General features: G+C 42.0%; 1 protein-coding gene across 5 annotated transcripts in view; it reads left to right on the top strand.

Moving 5' to 3' along the window:
• adgrg6 (adhesion G protein-coupled receptor G6) overlaps positions 1-19,133 on the top strand; it is a 117,293-nt gene that overhangs the window by 15,458 nt on the left and 82,702 nt on the right. For all 5 annotated transcript variants that reach the window (XM_040017874.1, XM_040017875.1, XM_040017876.1 and 2 more), the window contains one exon: positions 3,760-3,860. In XM_040017874.1, the coding sequence (XP_039873808.1) occupies positions 3,760-3,860 (101 nt within the window). The remainder of the gene's footprint in view (positions 1-3,759; positions 3,861-19,133) is intronic.

Below are 19,133 nucleotides of genomic sequence, written 5' to 3' on the forward strand. Positions count from 1 at the left end.
TTAGACCAGAAAGAGAAGTTAAACAGCAACAAGATAAGAAATACAAAGAATGAGGTGACGCTGACAGAAAATGTTCAGCATGATGTCGGAAAGCTTTCTTTGATTCTTGTGTGTCAAACATGAGCAGTTTGAGTAAAATGTAGTTGGTTGTAATTAATAGAAATCAATTTTAATGAAAAACATCTGTCAGGCTTGTTTTCTCACTCATGTCCAGGTTATTAACCTTCAATGTAAATGAACTTGAGGGTGAGTCACAAAGGTGTTCCTGCTTGTGCAGAGGGGTTGGGCAGAGAAGGTTTGTGTTGCCGAGTCATGTCAGAGCTCCTTTTCCTGCAGTGAAAGGTGATTTTCTCAGTTGTTCTGCAGTGAAACCCTCAGAATAACCTCTGGGCCACAGAATGCCTGGCTTGAGGCAGGGGTTTGCAGGCTGCCATCCAGCGCTGCGGACACATGAATCGCCGCCTTTATGTGGTCATGTCTACCGCCTTGCTCGCTGACCTCGCTCTTCTTGTCATTCACTCCCATTTCCACAGTGGAGATGGAGCTGGGAGGAGGAGGACCGAGAAAACAAGACGCATGACTTGACAAAGAGGCGAGTTTTCTTTAATGTCAGGAGCTGCATGAATTTGCAGCACTGGACACAACAAAGCTGAACGATGAAATTAAAATCGAGCTCTGTTCTCTCTGCTCTAAATATTTATGATGCAGGAACTGTTCCCAGTAGTAGGACGGCCAAGTTTGCATCAAATGATGAAAAAAATTCTAATTAAAAGTTTCCAGAGACCGAAATGTTTCTGCTCGTCTTTTTGCTTTCTCTACCTTGTACAATTTTCATTTCTTCCTAGTGTGTTGAATAATTCACTGGTTTGATCTGCGGAGACAGAAGAAGTGTGCAGCTGCCATGTAAAGTTGTTCAAACACACCGCTGAGGCCATCTGCTGCCTCGCACATAGAGACGTGACTTTGTTTCAGCATGAGGACTTAGCAGTTTAAGCTCAGACAGGGTGACGACGAGAAAACTTTGCTGCGTTAAACCGTTGAATATTCACTGAATGTGTAGCTTCGGCAAAGTCCACAGCTCAGGTCCACATTATTCTGGACCTTTGGAAACATCAACGGCCAAATTTGTCGTCATATATATATAGGAGTGCGGTGGGTGTATCTTGGGCGGCTTTGGCCTCTTCAAGGAATTCACCAATCACTGGCAGATACATGCAGTATCAATAGAAACACAAGGACTCGCTCCCACACAGCTCTGGTCTTACCATCATGGAGTTGGTAGGAAAACACAAGGACCTGGGGGCCATACCTTTCTTAAGTGTTTTTGATAAATATGAGCCACAAAAAGATCCCAGCAGTCCCAGCCGTTAAGTGTCCAATGGGTTAATGAACAGCTGAGAGAACAACCTGAAGGCTGGTGTGGAGATGCCGTGGTTTCTTCTGAAACTTAAAGACATTCGGAGTTTTTAAGCTGTGAACAACTTTTCTCGGTCTTCAGGTCATTTTTGCTGTGATTCATAGTTTAGTATTACGCGATCTTATAACTCAGTGACCATGAAGGAGGAGCCGAGTTTATGTTCTTGCTCAGTTTTTAGCACAGCTGTCACTTCTCTGCATTTTACAGTCTCCTGACAACAGAGACAGCAAAATACAATCAAATCAACTCAGCCAGAGTCATGAGGGACCGTCCGAGACACCGAAAACAACCTTTAGATTCACTTCACTGCGTTAAGCACATAGTGCACAGATGATGTCACTTCCTTCCTTGAAACCGCTGTAATTTCATGTTTTCTGTCATCTGCCACTTGGCCCTCTGTCTGCTGAGCCCAGGTGCATTAAAAGTTATTCAAGTTATTCAAAAAAACAGCAGTAGGATATTTTGGTAGATCGTAAACAAAAATAAACAAATAAATACATATTAATATACATGTTAATAATGAGAGTAGTTAATTATCAGCCTTCTTAATAATTAATAATAATTGATTAAGTGAGGAATTATCCAGAGAAACTTCATTAGCAGTGATTCATGCAAACCTGGAGTTGGATATGTGGAAGGAGCAGATTATAAGATCCTGCTTTTAATAAGCAGACTGTCTGTGTGATGCTGCGGGTATTTATTACTATTTATAATTTATACACAGGCGACAAACAAAACCTCCACAAACCCACTGTGTGTGTCTGTGGAAAATAACTGGAAAGGATTTTGGTAGAAAATGTGGTTTCAGTGACAGGGTTACAGTTTGGTTAGGGTTAGGGTTAGGCATTCATTTTTCATGGTTAGGATTAGGGTAAGGGGCTAGGGAAAGCGTTATGTCAATTAGATACCCCCGCCCGATGTGTGTGTGTGTGTGTGTGTGTGTGTGAGTACTGTAAACATTCGTTTCAACTGCAGGAAGAGACTAAATCAGGAAGAGACGAGCTGGGTCTCCACATCGCTGTTCCTTCCAGAGGCCTTTGAGATTTGGATCACTGGATGGTTAACCCCGATAAACTATAGATGACAGCCTCGCTCGACCTTTTGGTTTCATCTGTGCTGAGATAAAAGTGTCCCGACCTCACAGCCATCAGGAAAATAAGAGGTGTCAGATGGCTGACAGTGGATGTGTGTGTTTGTGTGTGTGAGATAGATTGGCAGGATCCAGCTGATGGGTGAATAAAACATGAAACAAAGGTGTGCTGACGCTGTGCCTGGAACATCTTCCTGAATGTGGCTGACTAGTTTGGATCCCTGTGTGGGACTGAAATACTCCCAAACGGACACATTCAGATGTGTTATTGGACTTTTTTTAATTTGGAGACTTTCCACAGTTTTTCATTAAGTTGCAAATCAAGTGACTCTTTGATTATATTAAATTTGATTTTGAATAATGTTATGCTGCAAACAATGCCACAGAGAGCAAGCCTGGAGTATGGGTACCTGACTGAAGATATGTAATATAAACAGTTTAACCCACTGATGTAGGCTTTATTTAAACATTTCCTTGAAGGATAGAAGTCAGTCCTGTTGGGATAACTACCTTCAGTCTTCTCACATAGGCAAACATGAACTCCCCCTCCTCTAAAACACCTCCGACTCGTTGGGGCGTGGACGTCAGCTGATGCTTTTGTTCTGTGTGTTGTCGATGGGGTCTCCATAGGTCGGGCTTGTTCCTGTGCCCTCTGTGACCCTTAGTAGGTCCTGAGCCATTGTTGCAGTAAACTTAATGAATGAACTGAGATAAGATTTGAATTTTCTTTAAAGCTGCTTCACTTTGCTGAAGTGAAACTCTTTGATACAACAAGTCCTCTCATTAGCTTCTCTCTGCATTGGAGCAGTTTGATTGGTTCCCCGGGGGTGTGATTGTCTGACACGCAAACACATGTGATCTGCAGTCACTCGTTTATTCACAGGTCTCTCGTCAGTTTCAGGGCTGCAGGACACATTTGAATGTGACTGGTGAGAAGCATTTGAAGCTCCTTTTTTGTCATGAAATTATCCATAGTTATGTTGAATTAGGAATTACTGAGACACAGTAAATCTGCATCAGGTCAAGTTGCACTCCACCCACTCTAGAGCGAAGTGGAAGGCTCTTTGTTTCCGCTGATGCTTTTCTGTTGCTCGGACTGAAAAATGACAACAAATAAGTTGAAAATGGTTCAGAGAGCAAATGAATCATAAAATGTGGAGTTTTCATCCAAGAAAAACAGGATTCATGTTCAGAATATGAAAAAGTCAGAATGCACTATGCTGAAAATTTCCTTCTTCGTCTGCTTTTCCAGGGAGACCTTTAGAGGTGAAGGCGGAGGAGGAAGAGGAGGAAGGTGGAGACTTCGTCACGTTGTCCCGGTGGTTCTGCTGTGGATGACCCTGCACAGACACGGTAGGACCCGATGGTTTTAACTCTGCCTGAATGGGAAAATCCAGGACAAATAGATCTTACTTTTATTTATTCACTGAAGTAGGAAAGCCGTGCTGCCCTCACAGCTGTCACATCGACAGGAAAAAAAAATCACACATATTCTAATAAATAAACCTTCAACCCCAAAACCCCGAGCAGGAATAAAACCGTAATCATCTGAATACTGAAGACACTCCAACTGCAGTGTGTGTTCAGGCAGTAGTTGGAGTTACTGGGTTACTTCCTGATGACATGTTTTTAGTGATGTTTGCTGTGTTATTGGGCAGCGTGGATATTTTGAAGAGTTCACCACTGCAGCCACAGCAGCACCCACATGGAGAACATGACAAATACGTTCACTCGCACTTTAAAACACAAGGAAAACGCCTGCAGGTCACCTCTGCAGGAGAGGCTCAGGAACAGGCATCAGTGATCTCAGTTACAGAGCGATGCCGTCTGATGACAAAACACGAAACCATCATGAAAATTGAATTTATTTGTTTGTGTATGTGAATGCAAACATCACCTCTTTGAGTTACGGTCAGCTCGACTTTGGAGCTAACATACGAGGAAGTGTAAAAATCATCGGGTCCATCTGAGAGTTGAGCTGCAGTCCTTGGTGCGAGGGGCAAAACGACCCAGAAGGCTGTATTTTTTTTTACTATTTGAAAGTAGAAAACCTCACAGCGTGAACACAGATACAATATATAAAACTTCATGCTCGTGTCAACCTGGGAAAAGAAAGAAAAAGGTAGGGGGAAGGATTAGATCCAGGATTTTGATAAACACAGAGCTAGTGCAGGGAGGATGGGCTTCATGTCACGATGTGGGTTTCAGGTACAGAATGAATTAACAGTAAACAAACCTTTATTCAGGTGACCCGATACTCCAAAGGGGCTGTGGATACACTACGCATGAACAGGCACACCAGCAACCTGAGGCTTTAAAGCAGGGGTGGGGAACTCAAGGGCCAGTGTCCTGCAGGTTTTAGATATTACCCTGGGTCAACACACCTGAAATAAATGATTTGTTCATTACCAGGCCTCATTACGTCGGTTGTGTCCGAATTCAGGGGAAGGATGCTTCAATGCCATATTTGGAGGCGATGACGTCACAGCAACGCGACGAAGGCTGTCCGAATTCAAAGAGTGCTCAAAATGTGGCGACAAATGCGTCTTACTTTTCCACAAATTTTAAGGATGGGTCCGATGTATCCTTCGTGTCCTACCATATCCCAGGATTCATTGCGGGTCATACAGGAGATTTTTTTCTGATAACAATGGTGGTCGAAGCGGGAGCGGAAAACACTTTCAAATGTAAGTATATGAAAATCTGGTTGTACAAAAGTTAAATTGTTATAGCGGTCGTGTTGTTAAGCTTTGGGCATCTGCATAGACATGTTTTTTTCTAATTTTATTTAAATAACCGTAAACCAGCTTGTATCGCGGGTCCCGCAGTTTTTCATGTATTGCCGCTTACATACAGCTAATTTAGATTTTTTTCGAATTAGTGACATGTTGTGGGGAACAAAGAACAAGCGGCTTAATTTATTAAAATGAGGAGAAAATGATCACCTCTTCACTGGGGTGAAGAATTGGGCCGCTATGGCGTGGAGGTACAAGAATAAATCAATTTACACATCATATTCATATGAGTACGGTCCTATTAACCTTCATGCTGTACAGCAGCGGTCCCCAACCTTTTTTGTGCCATAGACCGGTTTATGTCAGACACGGAGCCTTTAAGGTGTCGCGGATAAATACAACCACATAAAACGATCCGACCAAGACAAAAACTGTGGTATTTTGTAAATATAATAATAAACGTGAATGTACTGTGTAATTGTGTAACTTTATTAGCAGCGTCCTCCTGAAAATGCACCAACAACATTGAGAGTAACATCCTCCTCTCTGCCGCTTAATGCTCTCTGGTTGCTATGGTAACGTGGAAATATTTCTTTCAAAATAAGACACACAGCTACAACAAGGGAAAGACCCAGGGAAACAGAGTTAACGATAAAAACCCTGAAAACCATAAATTTCACACCGGAGCCTCAACTCTCGTGGCCCGGTACCAAACGACTCACAGACCGCTGCTGTACAGAACCTGTGATGTCCAGACGGTGTTCCTCTGGTGTTCTGCTGTGAAAACTTTTGGATTTAGGGAGACAGCAAAGAGAGGCTGAGAGGAGAGCAGGGAGAGGATGGACAGACTGTTTTCACTTCTAGAAAGATTAGTTCCAAAATAAGTTATGTATTAAGAAATTTTTTTATTTGGATATATTTGTTACATTGTTATATGTGTTGCATTAGTGTAGAGGTTTTATGTTATTAATAAATTAATTAAAACAAACAGTAATTGTCACTGAACTCAATTTGATTTACAGGCATTTGTAACATGTATGAACATAACGCTAACTTTGAACAATATTACTTGGATATTTATTTGATAGCAATAAAGTAAATAACAATAACAATTAAACGAGAATATTTCAAATACACCAACATTTTAAAGATGAAAAAACAATATTTTCAGTTGTTCACACAGGATTAATCTGAGTGACCTGTTCCTGGACGGTTTCTTTCACAACTGTAATAGATTACAAGAAGTCTCTGGCATTGTTGCTGAAGATCAGACATGGATGGGGTGCTGCAACTGAGACCTGCGGTTTGTCTTTTCTGGTCTGCGAGTGGAGAATCACACAGGGTGGTCTGCAAAGAGAGCTTTAGGATGCTTCCTCCCACTGTCCACTGCATCGTCCATCCACAGGGTTTGCAGGGCTGGCTCACTCGTGGCTGCCACACCACTAAGATGTTTTCAAAAATATGCAAGCAGGAGATGGTGGATGCTATATTATTAGTATAATACTTGTAACTCTGTAGCAGACAACAGTTTGATAAAGTGCTATGTAAAAGAAACCAAAGATTAGATTAGAAAGTTTCAAAGACCTTTGGTTTATATATTTTATACAATACAGTACATGTGTATGAATGACTGGTGTTGTGCCAAAAAAATGATAGTCTGCCAAAAACTGATTGCTCGTATTTAAACTGCTATGAATAATTTGTTGGTCTATAATACGTGAAACATATGTCAAATGTATCCCTCGTGAATGATATCAAGTCACCTTGAGCCACAAACAACATTCCTGGTAGAAGGTAGAAGCTGCAATCAGTTTTTGGCAGACTTTTAAATATCCTTTATTTATCCAGTTCAAAAAAAAATGTTGTTGACATTGAAAATTTATTTTTTATGAGTAATCTGGTCAAGAGGACAGCAGACAGCACAACAAATATATCAACAGCTCTGTAAACATACTTTAAGTGGACAAAAAAGATCAGACTGGTTATAATGTAGGTACAATAACACAGAGTTATAAAGACACTTGAAAAACAGGTAATTTTTAAATTATATAACCCCTTTGTGAACCCTGTTCACCGAAGTCTATTTACCAACATACATAAAGATATTACACACGGAAACATTGGAAATCAGTTTTGGCAGGCACTTTTTGGCACAACACCGGCAATGATTCAATTATCCGTGTAATTAGCTGAGTAATTCTTAAATGTGTGTAGATTAAAGGAAATTATTTTACCTGCATATGTTTGTCTCTGTTGAGCCTAAGCTACAAAACGTGCCGGCGATGACGATAAGGTTTTTCTAGCTCCTCGAGAATTACAAATGTACAAAAAAAACGGAGCGACATTTCTGGGTCCATTTTAAAGTTTTCGTGCTGTGGCGCTAGCGACCGGAAAAACACGGAAGTAAGGGCGGACTTGGACTTGAAGGCTAAAAGGCTGTCCACAGCCCATCTGTTATGTTGGATACTCATTGTTTGTTCAATAAAGTTTCTATGGAGAAAAAAGGGGGCTGTCCACTGCTGCTCACTTCCTGACTACCTGTCTGTCTAAGGACACTACCTTGTGACGTAGGTAGGTAGTGTCCTTATGAGCATCCTTCCCCTGAATTCGGACACAGCATTTAAGACATGTTGAGGAGGTAATTTAGCCATTTAAATCAGCTGTGTTGGATCAAACACACATCTAAAACCTCCAGGCCCTTGAGACCTGGAGTTCCCCATCGCTGCTTTAAAGCATACAGGAGGCAATAAGGGAACAGAAAACAGGCGGGGAACAAAACACAGCTGAAAGTAATCATAGATAATGAAATAAAACTGGTAAATCATAACAAGAAAACAGCAAACACACAGAAAAGGAGAAACTAAAGCTCAAGGAATCAAAATGAAGCTGCACCTACAGATTATTTCAATCTCATTATGTTCATCAGTAGCACGTCGCTGCAACCATAGAGAACCTCCCTGAGACCGAAACCGCTGCTGAAACACGAAAGTGTGGCAGTGAAGACTGTTTGATGTCATTAAGGTGCTCACAGGTGTAGAACACAAACATGGATCTTTGTGTGTGTTTTGACCACCCTTCCTCCAGTTGACACAGGAATCATTCAGTGTTTGTGGAGGACTTCCTGAGCGCTCGCAGCTGTGAGGGCAACGCAGTACAAAATTCTTCCTCTGACATAGCAAAACGATAAAAGGCCCTCAGCAGCCGTCAGAGCGACTTCACAATGATTAAATGTCAGAGTTTCAGAGCGGAGTAAAGTCTGCTTTCACTCTCAGTCTCATTTTGTTCACTCGTTGAATCTTTGGAGTGAACATGAATGTGAAGTTTTTCCTTGATTAAAGCTGCTCGCTCTGTGATAATTGCTTTAATTACAATGAATCTGTGCTTCTAATGACATGAAATCATCCATTAAATGTCATTTTCAGATGTTTGTGTGATTATTTTAATTAAACATGGGGCTTGCTTGCATTTCATTTCCCTGTGAAAATGCCTTTTATTGTGAAAGGCTTGTGGACATGACCGTTTTGTGTTTCTTTGCTTTGTTCATGTTCTCCTTGTGTTCAGCTGCTGTTGGGAAAAGACGCTGCGTTTTTGAGGGAGTGCTCATGCTCTACGTTCCTCTGAATAAAGAAATGAGCCACGTGTAAAAGATTATTTCGAAGCTTAAACTATGGGAAAACCGGCATTCCCAGAGATGCAGCGTTTTCATCTGACAGCAGTGATCTTTCATTTTGTCTCGTCTTCTCCCCGCGTTTCCATCGTTTGCTTCCCGCTTCATCCCACTTTGTTTTTTCATATTTTCCATGTCTGTGTTGGAGCATGCCTCCTCTTCTTCATGCTTCCATTAACGAGAACCACCCGCCATGTTCCTGAAGCCTGCAGTCAGATATCTTTTCCATCTGGTTTATTTTTTATTCCGTGGAGAGCATGTCAGCAGCGATCATGCTCTGATGCTTTCATTCATTCATTCCCATGAGGTCAGAAATTCATCCTCTCACATCCATGCATGTCTTTCTGTCGCAGGCATCACTCTAACACTTACAGACATCTTTTTGTTTTTTACTTTAACCTACCCAATGTTTGTGAGTGGTGTGAGGGAGGTTTGGTTCCTGGAATCAGTTTCATGTTCGATTTGTAGCCAAATTAGACAACACTGGGCCAGAAACCTGTTCTGAAGCCTAACGGAGTTTAAAAAGTTTCGTTTTATAGATTAAAGCCGCTGTGTTTAATGATGTGTGTTTGGTGATTAGTTTGGTTATTTTTCCATGGTTTTATGGTTCTGTTTAAAAACAGAGGAGAGCTCTGGAAAGGTTTTTTTTGGTGTTTTGTACTCTGATTCAATCCTCTGTTTGTCAACACTTTCCTGTAATCCAGTTATGTTTTCCTCTGATTGTTCAGCTTTTGGCCAATGAACTAATCAAACATTTGTTGGTTGTTTGCTTCGTTTGTATCTTTCTGGTTATTTCATTTGTTCAGAGGATCAGTTTGATTGAAACTTGGTTTGTTAGTGTATTTTCTTTTTCTCCTCACTGTATGACTTTTTTCAGAGCTTGTGTCTGAATGAAGGTGTAGTGGGTGGTGCCCACAGACTCATCTGTGCAGGTTTGGGCTCTGTCAGCCCGACTCTGCTGTTTTTATTATTTTTATTTTATTTCCATTGGAAATGTTGACAGAAGGTGACCTCAGCAGAAATGAAAGTTGTTTATGTTCATCAGTGTGGCTTGCATTAGAGCACTGTACCTGGACGTAGTTCTATAACGGCGTGTAAACTGAGTCGAGAAAAAGGATTTTCTTTGTTTTTCTACAGCATTAAATTACATGGATTAATTTTCATTTAAAGAGACATTTCATGTTCACGAGTCAAAATAAGCACGAATGGCTGCAACCGCTGGGTCTCCTCAGAAACGTGCACCCAGTACAGACTGCATACAGTCATTGCAAGCTTATTATCAAGGGTTTGACAAACATGCACGCTCAAACTACTCTGACAGCGCCGGCTCTGGGTGCCAGTGGCATCGGATGGGACCAAAGTTTGGCCAAATTCTTGCACGGCAGCCGTGGGAAAAGTGGGGCATCCACAGACTTTTGGCCATGTGAGTGTTTTTCTTAGATTTCAGTGTTCAAGGAGAAATGCAGGAGTGGAGGACCGAGAGCAGGGAACTGCTGGCTGTCCATGTTTTCCATGTTTCTGCCAATAACACTCATTAAACTGAAAAATTCAAACTCCAAGTGAGAGAGAGACAGAGGGACGGATGATCGAGAGAGAAAAGCGAGGGGCGAGCAAGAGGAAAGAGGTGAAGGGGGAGGGAGAGAGTACGTTTAATGCATTTTCCATACCTCATCAGCAGCTGCAAGCCAAACCGCGCGGTTCACACACACTCGTAAAGTTCCCAGCAGTCCTAAACCACAGCACACACACACATGTGCACAGGGGTTAGCGGTGGTCGCTGTTCTTCTGGTGACAAACACATAACCGACATGTGTGTGCTGCTGCTGACCGGCTGATAAACTGCAGCTCTGAACCAATCACACAGGAAGCTGTAAATATTAGAGAACGAGCGAGGGAGAGAGAGAGAGAGAGAGAGACCTTTGGTCTGACAGCAGCGTGGGGCCTTCTCCTCTCTGACACGTCAGTCCGTTAAGGGTCACATGCCAATCTGTTTAAAGTTGCTGTGCCCTCCAAACACAAGCTAACGCTTTAGCTATGGGTCTGGTGAGGTTCCAGTAAATGTATTCTGCTGTTTGTTCTGAAGCTCTGAAGTTTCCACACACTCAGCAGAGCGCAAGTCTTCTGAGTGCTGCACCACAGTACGACTACTGTTGCAGAACCACAGTATGCTAATGCTGCAGACTCAGACCAGGTCTCCTTCACACTCACTGCCAAAAGTATTGCACTGACTGAAAATGATGCAACGTATCAGCTTCACGGAGCAACTCCCATCAGGACGTTGCTCTTACCAATTATCTCCCCATTTCTTACTGATAAACACGAAGCCTGAGTGAAATGCAGAGGCTGACAGACTGTGTTTCCCGGTGCTGAGTTGTTTTTATCTGATGACGTGAACATGGGGCTTTATCGAGATGGAACCAGAAGCTGTAGAAATGTGCTTTCTGTCACTTGCCAAAACTAAAAGCAGCACGCCTTCCTAGCTGCTCAGCTCGGTCACTGACCTGACGGCGGAGCATCTACACTCAACCTTACAAACACAACTCTGACTGTGATTCCAGTTCCCAGATCTCACAGTATGACCACAACATTTGACAACATAATGCTCAGACTTCCTGAGTTGCTGGTGATTTGTTTCCAGCCATCCATTTTCTACTGCCTGTCTGAATTTGAGTTGTGGGGGCAGCCATCTAAGATAAGTACAGACTTCCCTGATCCTGAAATCTTCCTCCAGCTTATCTGGGGGAGCACGGTCTTGCAGAGAGATGGAATCTGTCCAGCGAGTCCCGCGTCTGCTCCCAGCATGACATGCCTGAATCACCTAAACTGATTCCTAAACTATCTATCCATCCATCCATCCATTTATTGTATTTTGCTTATCCAATTCAGGGATGTGGAGGGCTGGAGCCCATACCGTAGGGCGAGAGGCGTACACCCTGGACAGGTCGCCAGGCTGCTGCAAGGCTAACACACAGAGACAGACAACCGTTCATACTCACAAAATAAAATCCAGTTTTTAAAAAAAAAAATCTGGTCCTGTTTTAATGATTAGTCAGCAAAATATGTAAAAAACTTGTTCTTTGAAGTGAGGAGTGTGCTCTGATATTGGAGCTTTCATCTTAAAAAAAAAAAGTTTCAAGTCTCATGAAGTCCAAAAAGTTTTTCAAAATATGATTAATTATTAGTTCATTTCCCACAAACATGCCTTTTGTTTCTTCTGTTTTCTTTTTCTTAACGTTTCCGTGCGTTCCAGCATCCTGCTGGCATCTGAACAACGTTTAAAATCTTTTCCACCCTGACCAGAATTTCTTTTTCCTTCCTGCTGGGAACCCGCTGACTCGCTGTGATTAGTTTTTGTCCCGTCTGGGCTCGGAACGTTATCAGGGATCAGCAGCCGCAAATTGTTAATGTCACCCTCCACCAACACTGCTAATTAATCATAATTATGGTGTACTGAATTTTTTAGACAATAAGGAAATGATTTCAAGCCTGGGCGCCTAATGGCTGCCCACTGCTTCACAGTGTGAATGGATTAAATGCAGAGAGGAATTTCCCCACGGGGATCAATTAAGTATACATTATTATTATTAAATTTCGGTGTGTTGTTTTAAGGAATCGATGCAACGCAGCCGATGAGACGTGAGAAGGAGCAGCTGAGGTTGTGCACACATCTTGCTGTGTTCTTCATAATACACATAATCACAGAAAAGATTATTAGACATGAAAGACACAAAGTAGCGTTTGTGTTAAAAGAAGATTTTTAACTGCTCAGAAATCGAGTTTAAATAAGATCCTCCGGTCCTCCTCGGTTAAGTCGTTCCTCTGGAGGCAGCGAGAGGCCGGGGAAGGGTCGTTCCTACATATTTCATAATATGATGTGGGTGTGTGGTTGTGGGACGGTCCAGATTTTATCAGCCAGCTTGGCGTCCTCCCCTCATCCCTCAGTTTTTATCTCTACCTTCACTTTTTTTCTGTTTTCTCTTCTGCACGTGTAACTAAGTACATTTACTTTACACCTTTTGTGCTGTACATATTTATTTCACGGTTACAGTAACCAGTTAACCAGTGTAAAATATGATGCTTGGTTATACTATAAAATAAGAAATCTGACCAGAAAATGAACAAATGAACGGTGTTTCGCTTCCAGCTTAACTTGACGTGACAAGTTGTTGTTTTTCCTCTTTGATCTGTTTTTAATCGTCAGTTTGAGGCTGTTTATTGGACACTCTTCTCACTCTTTTCCAATAATAATCAGAGGAAATAATGAGTATAATAGTGGGCTGATACATTGCTGAGCAAAATTACATCTGCCCCTTCTAATCTTCATTACAGATCTTTAAAGGTTCCAGCAGAATGTGCACCGTTAACATGAAACTACTGAAAATGCATCATTCAAACTCAAAAGGTGCTGATTATGAAATTGACTGAGTACTGCAAAATAAAGATATTTCTAAGTATTTTTATCCAGCAGCACAGACGATGCCACACTTTTTTTTAAAGAGTTACTGTGTTGCTGTGAAGCCTTTCAGTTTGCAGAGAGTCCAGCAAGTTTGTTCCATATAACATGAGCATCGGCAAAAGAAAAGCCAGTTTTATGCCATGAAAATGTCTGTTTCACATCCGTTTGTTCATCTTAGAAAACCCAAATGTATTCTGTTGATAGTTTTCAGTTTCACTCTGATTGGTTGGCATGAGACTCTCTGATTGATGGTTTTTGGTGGGAGTTGAGATGAGGTGTTCAGCAGCTGGCTGTTTCCCCAGTGCGGACCTTTACGGGAGCATATCCATATATATCTCCTACTGAGCATGCTTCATATGATTGTTTTGGTTTTCTGTTTTCTTTGTGTCACTGTAGGGTCTTTCCCGTATAATATGAAGGGCTTTGATGTGACTGTTGTGATTTGGTGATAAATAACTAATAGTGAAATGAACTGAATTGTTGCTGTGTGGTGCTATTTACTGTTTCAAACCAGAGACATGTTCCAAATGTCCTGTGCTGTAAACTTTAGCGGTATGTATTTTCTTCAGTCGTGTGAATAAGCTCTTACTTTGTGTTAGTCTCTGCTTTAAAAGCAGCTGGGCAGAGATGGTTTACTTGAGCCCAGTTACAAAACCTGGACGATGATGTCACTTTTGGCCTTCAATTTTCTTGTTGAGCGCAAACAAGGCGATACTCTGTCCTCTCTCCTGTTTTACACATCATCCCCTCTTCAGTCAGCTCTACCCCCCCCCAACTCTCGGATGCCAGTCTTGATTATCTCCCAGTGAAAGACAAGAGGATGATGTGAGGGAGGAGCAGGAACACCTGGGAGAGTGATTCAGTGTTCACCTGCAGAAAGAGAAAAAGTGGGGGGAAAAAAGTAAAATTCCTCTTTCACTATGTGATTATTGCGCTTCAGGCGAGCTTATCTGTGCTCATTTCAGTGCTTCAGGTGTGTGCCGTTCATGTTTGAAGCTGGAAGAGAGCAGCTGTCGATGGATTGAAATCTGGGGTCTGAGCTAGCCACCCTGTTTGCATCTTTTGAAAGACCCTGATAGGTTGTCCAAATTATGGAAAATATTAGGCATCACGTAAGTGCAGTCATTGTGTAACTAGTCCAGCTGAATAATTGACTTCTCTCACAGCAAAGTGGAAACAAAGGGTTTTCTATGGAGCTCATATACCGTGTCAAACTGAAACAGACATACTGTGTTGACTCAGTATTGTCTGAAATATCTCTGTATGCAGTGTCAATATTTTCCTCTTTGGAAGAGGCAGCTCCTAGGCGAGGTGTTCTGAGCATGTCCGATCCCAGACACACCGGAGAGATTATGTCTGTCAGCTGGCTGTCAGCTGGTCAAACCACCATATCTGAGTCTCCTGTAAACAATTTTTCTATGGGGACGAGATCATTAAAGAACTATATTTTATGTGTGTGGAAATGCTCAGAGTTAAATTAGTTAGAGCTGTAAATCATCATCATTTCTTGGAGGAGAGGCAAGTCCGTTTCTGACCGATGATTGGCCAACAAATGTTTCTTTCTGTAATTGCCGTGTTTGTTGTTGTGTTTCAACCGCAGGACCTTCCCTCAGATTACAGGAATTCTTATAAGGATCTCAGTTCCTGTGCAAGAATTTAAACTGAAGAATGAGGCAATAAATTCACTTCTGATAAGGTCTGTTTATTCCTGGAAAAATACCTGATTAAGGTGTAAAATTATCAGCAGTTTCAGGAACTCCTGATCAAGGGGAACGTCACGGTTTTGATACATGGGGCGACCGTGGCTCAGGGGGTTGGAAATCGCATCTGTAACCGGAAGGTCGCCGGTTCGATCCCTGGACTCTCTGTCCTGGTCGTTGTGTCCCTGGGCAAGACACTTTACCCTACTTGCCTACTGGTGTTGGCCAGAGGGGCCGATGGCGCGATATGGCAGCCTCGCTTCTGTCAGTCTGCCCCAGGGCAGCTGTGGCTACAACTGTAGCTGCCTCCACCAGTGTCTGAATGTGAGAGTGAATGAATAGTGGTATTGTAAAGCGCTTTGGGTGCCTTGAAAAGCGCTATATAAATCCAATCCATTATTATTATTATTATATCAGTTCTTGGAAGTAAATCTGTTTGGATGTGGGTCAGTGAGTGAGGATTAGTGTTGGAGGTTGGCTCAAACAAAACATAATAAAACATAATAATTAGTGCTGCACTTCACTAAGTCTGCAGTTAAGGACTGTACACATTTTACTGTAGTAAAATGTGTCTGAACATCAGGACCAGCGCTGTAACTCCATCGTCTGATGTTCTGAATGAAGTCACCAAGAACCTGAGTAAGAAATTAATATCTGAATATTACAGGCCAAGAATGGTTTTACTCTCAAAAAGATGGAAACAAGCTCTCTGTTTTTATTCTCTACATCATCACCGCTTATGAAGAAAGACCGCTTCAACATTTCCTGCCAGTAACCCTGTCTCTTTATCTGTTCGATGACATCTGCCTGTAAGTATGGGTGTCTGGTACAGCTTTGCATTATGAGATGGTCTTGTAATGACTAGTTTCTTTCAAGCGCACCCAAGGGTTGATTGGGTTTCTCTTTTGTAGTCGGATCTTAAAAAGTCTTAGATTGTAATCAAAAAAACACTTGAAGTTCTAAAACTGAACCCATGCTGGAAAAACCTGTGACCTGTTGAGCATTTATCAAAGTTTTGTCTCTAAAAAGCTACATCTGAAGTGTTCGCTGAGGGAAGCGACTTCAATTTCAAACCTTTTTGAAGTTTTGTCCTGTGTGTAATTTGAAGAACTTCTCACAGATTCTTAAAGTGAGTTTAATTTTCACAAAGCATGATTCAGATTCCTCTATACTGCACACTGATACTGACCACAAAGGCATTCTTACATTTCATCCAGCATGGTAGGCTGTTGTGCCTTCATTTGGAAGAAGTGTGCACGGTGTTTGGACTGAACTGTGTTCAATTTGTAGGTGGGAAAGAAGGAAAGCAAAGAGAGGGGGATCAAGAAGGAAAACAATGGAGCGATAACAGTGAATGCCTGAAGAAGAAGGAAGGAGTAGAGAGGAATGCGAATGAAAGAATGTGAGAGAAATGCTAGAAAGGACAGAGAGGTGAAAAGAGAGAAGGGCAGGTTGATGGAAGCCAAATCATCTATAGGATTATTTTCAGGAGAAAGGCTGAAAGGGGCAGAGGGGGCTTTTATTTTTAGTGTATTTGTGATACCGGAGAATTTAAGATGAAGTTTGGCTAAGCTCCTTGGGTCACAATGAAATACCAGGCGTGCACTGATATCTTGTTGATAACAGAAATGATGCCAGAAAGTTCCTATTTCAAAAATCCTCTCTGACCTTTCCTCATTCTGTCATTCTCTAAGATCTTGGGGGTTAAGGAAAGGTCTCTCATATCTGTTATCAGAGTGGGCAGGTTTTAATACTGAGGACATGGTTAGTTGGCACCACTGGTGCATTAACAAATTTGCAAAATTAGTTTATAAATAAGCTCTTCTCTTTGACGCAGAGATGCTGTACCAAACTCACTACAGACTCACACGAGCAGCTCTGAGTAAGCCCGATAAGAAAGACTGAAAAGGCTCCTTCTGTTGCTTGTTGTATTTCATCATTGGTCCTGATTGTAAAGGTGCAACAAACAGAAGTTTATCTTTATCTTTCACAACGACAGCAGTTTATCAGCCACGTTAGCCAACATCAGCTATCTCTGGTGGTATCTGCCGTGTCAGCATGCTCATTACTGATTCTGGATTTTAACACCATGTGATCACGCACAGTATTTCAGAGCCCACACAGTGGTGTTTTGGTTATGTTCAAACCCACTGGTCAGCCTTTAAATAGTAAATGTGAGTCTCTGTGCTACTGTATTACTGTGATAGACTGAATAGTGATTGAGCACCGAATCGTTATTGACCTCGTTCACATACCGCAGATGACGACCTAGCATGAGTGGACTGATATCAGGTCAGAGAAGGTGCTGAACATGCAACAAGAGCTAAAGTCTATGATGTAAATTATGATCAGGCTGACTAACCACTGATACTATGAGCACACCAGAAATGTAAATACAGCATCATTAATGAACAGTTATTACAGTTTGATGTGGTTTGTCTTGAATTCTCATTATTCTGAACTATTATCTCAGAGAGTATTAGGAAGTCCTCGGCTGTGTGCAGCTCTTAACTTTTTAAGGACAGTTTAACAGTCCTGCTTGTGGAAGATAATGAAAGATTCACTTCACTTAGAACTCACAGTGAATAAGAGTGAAGCAGCACACAATGGTTTTATGACCCATCGTTCTGTAACTATTAAATTAGAATTTCATTGACTGGAATAGACTTGAGGTGTTTCTACACACACTTAAGTATTATTATTAATATTTTTATTATAGTGGACAGAAAAGCCACAGCCAAGTATGAGGAAATATATGAATTTTAGTTGAGTCACAATCTTATAATTCACTTCATGTAATGCAGACTTTGGCAGAGGCTGAAAGCTGCCACTGCTGTGATGTTGTCACGCTGGACGGAGGCCAGCAACTTGAATAGAACCCAAGCGCAGACAGACAGGGCGGAGGCAAGAGAGCGTTTTAACACAATTTATTGGTGAATATATAATATATGTGAAAACACAAGGACGTGGCAAACTGTGGTGTGGAAACGTATTAGCGTGGCATGAACGTGAGGACAACTAGATCTAGGCAGGTAAGTATTGGTCACACTGGGGAGAGAGGAGAGCGGAGTTAGAGCTGGGTTAAAGTGGATTACCAGAGAGGGTAAGTATAACAGTTTTTCCAGCTTACTTGCAGGAGGTGGAGGTGTGGTATTGAGGGGGAGGTGAGGGATTTCCTCGGAGTTCGAAAAAGGTGAAACGGCTGACCTGGGGTTCGTTGGATCCAAAGTGGTGAGTGAGCAGGAGGGCAGGCAGGTGAGGTTTGGAGATATTTCCCAGTGAGGTGGAAAGAAGCTGAGATCCAAGTGGTGAGCAGCAGTCGACACTGGAGAGTAGGTCCTGAAGCACAAGAAAATCTACTTGAGAATAGCAGCATGAATGTGAGAGCCGGTTACCAACATCAGGTAGCTGACGAACTGGCAGGGAGGAGATGACAGCGCAGAGCTTAAATCCCCTTTGGCCTGATTGCCCCAATTAGCTCCAGATGCGTGAAGCTGAAGAAGTCCTGCCCACGGGCGGAGCCAAGGGTGCTCTGGCACTGATGGAAATTCCCAGCTGCTCACCCAGACCATGACAGATGTAGAGGTCGGCTGGATGTCTTTCTTCAGAAAACTTAAAACTTCAGAAAATATACATTTCTTTCATTTTATGCCTTTATTTAACAGAGACAGTGACAGAGGGATGATGAATATCAGGAAACCAGGACGTTTGTGCCAGAGCTGTTCCTCTTTTACCCTAAACAAGATTTGGAGTTGCTGTAGGTTTGCAGGCTGTGGATGTTCTTGTTCCTTGTTTTACAAAGTGTCCCCAAATGTTCTCTCCTGGTGTTGCAATAGTCACCACAGTTTAGGAAACAGGCGTTCTCCTGTTGGATATTTGTCTTCCGACATGAGCTTAACTTTATCAGTAGGTGAACCTTTTCTTTCTAAAACCTAACCAAGTGTTTGTGGAGGCAAACAAATACTCCAAGTTTGTGAAGGTGATAACTAGTGAAAGAGGCGATGTAGGATTTTGAAATTTGTACCATTGGTGCAGCTACTAAATATCTTGCACGGCTTTGAATTTCAG

The sequence above is a fragment of the Simochromis diagramma genome, unplaced genomic scaffold (genome assembly GCF_900408965.1).
Source record: "Simochromis diagramma unplaced genomic scaffold, fSimDia1.1 OVJJ01000802.1, whole genome shotgun sequence".
Classification (NCBI taxonomy): Eukaryota; Metazoa; Chordata; class Actinopteri; order Cichliformes; family Cichlidae; genus Simochromis; species Simochromis diagramma.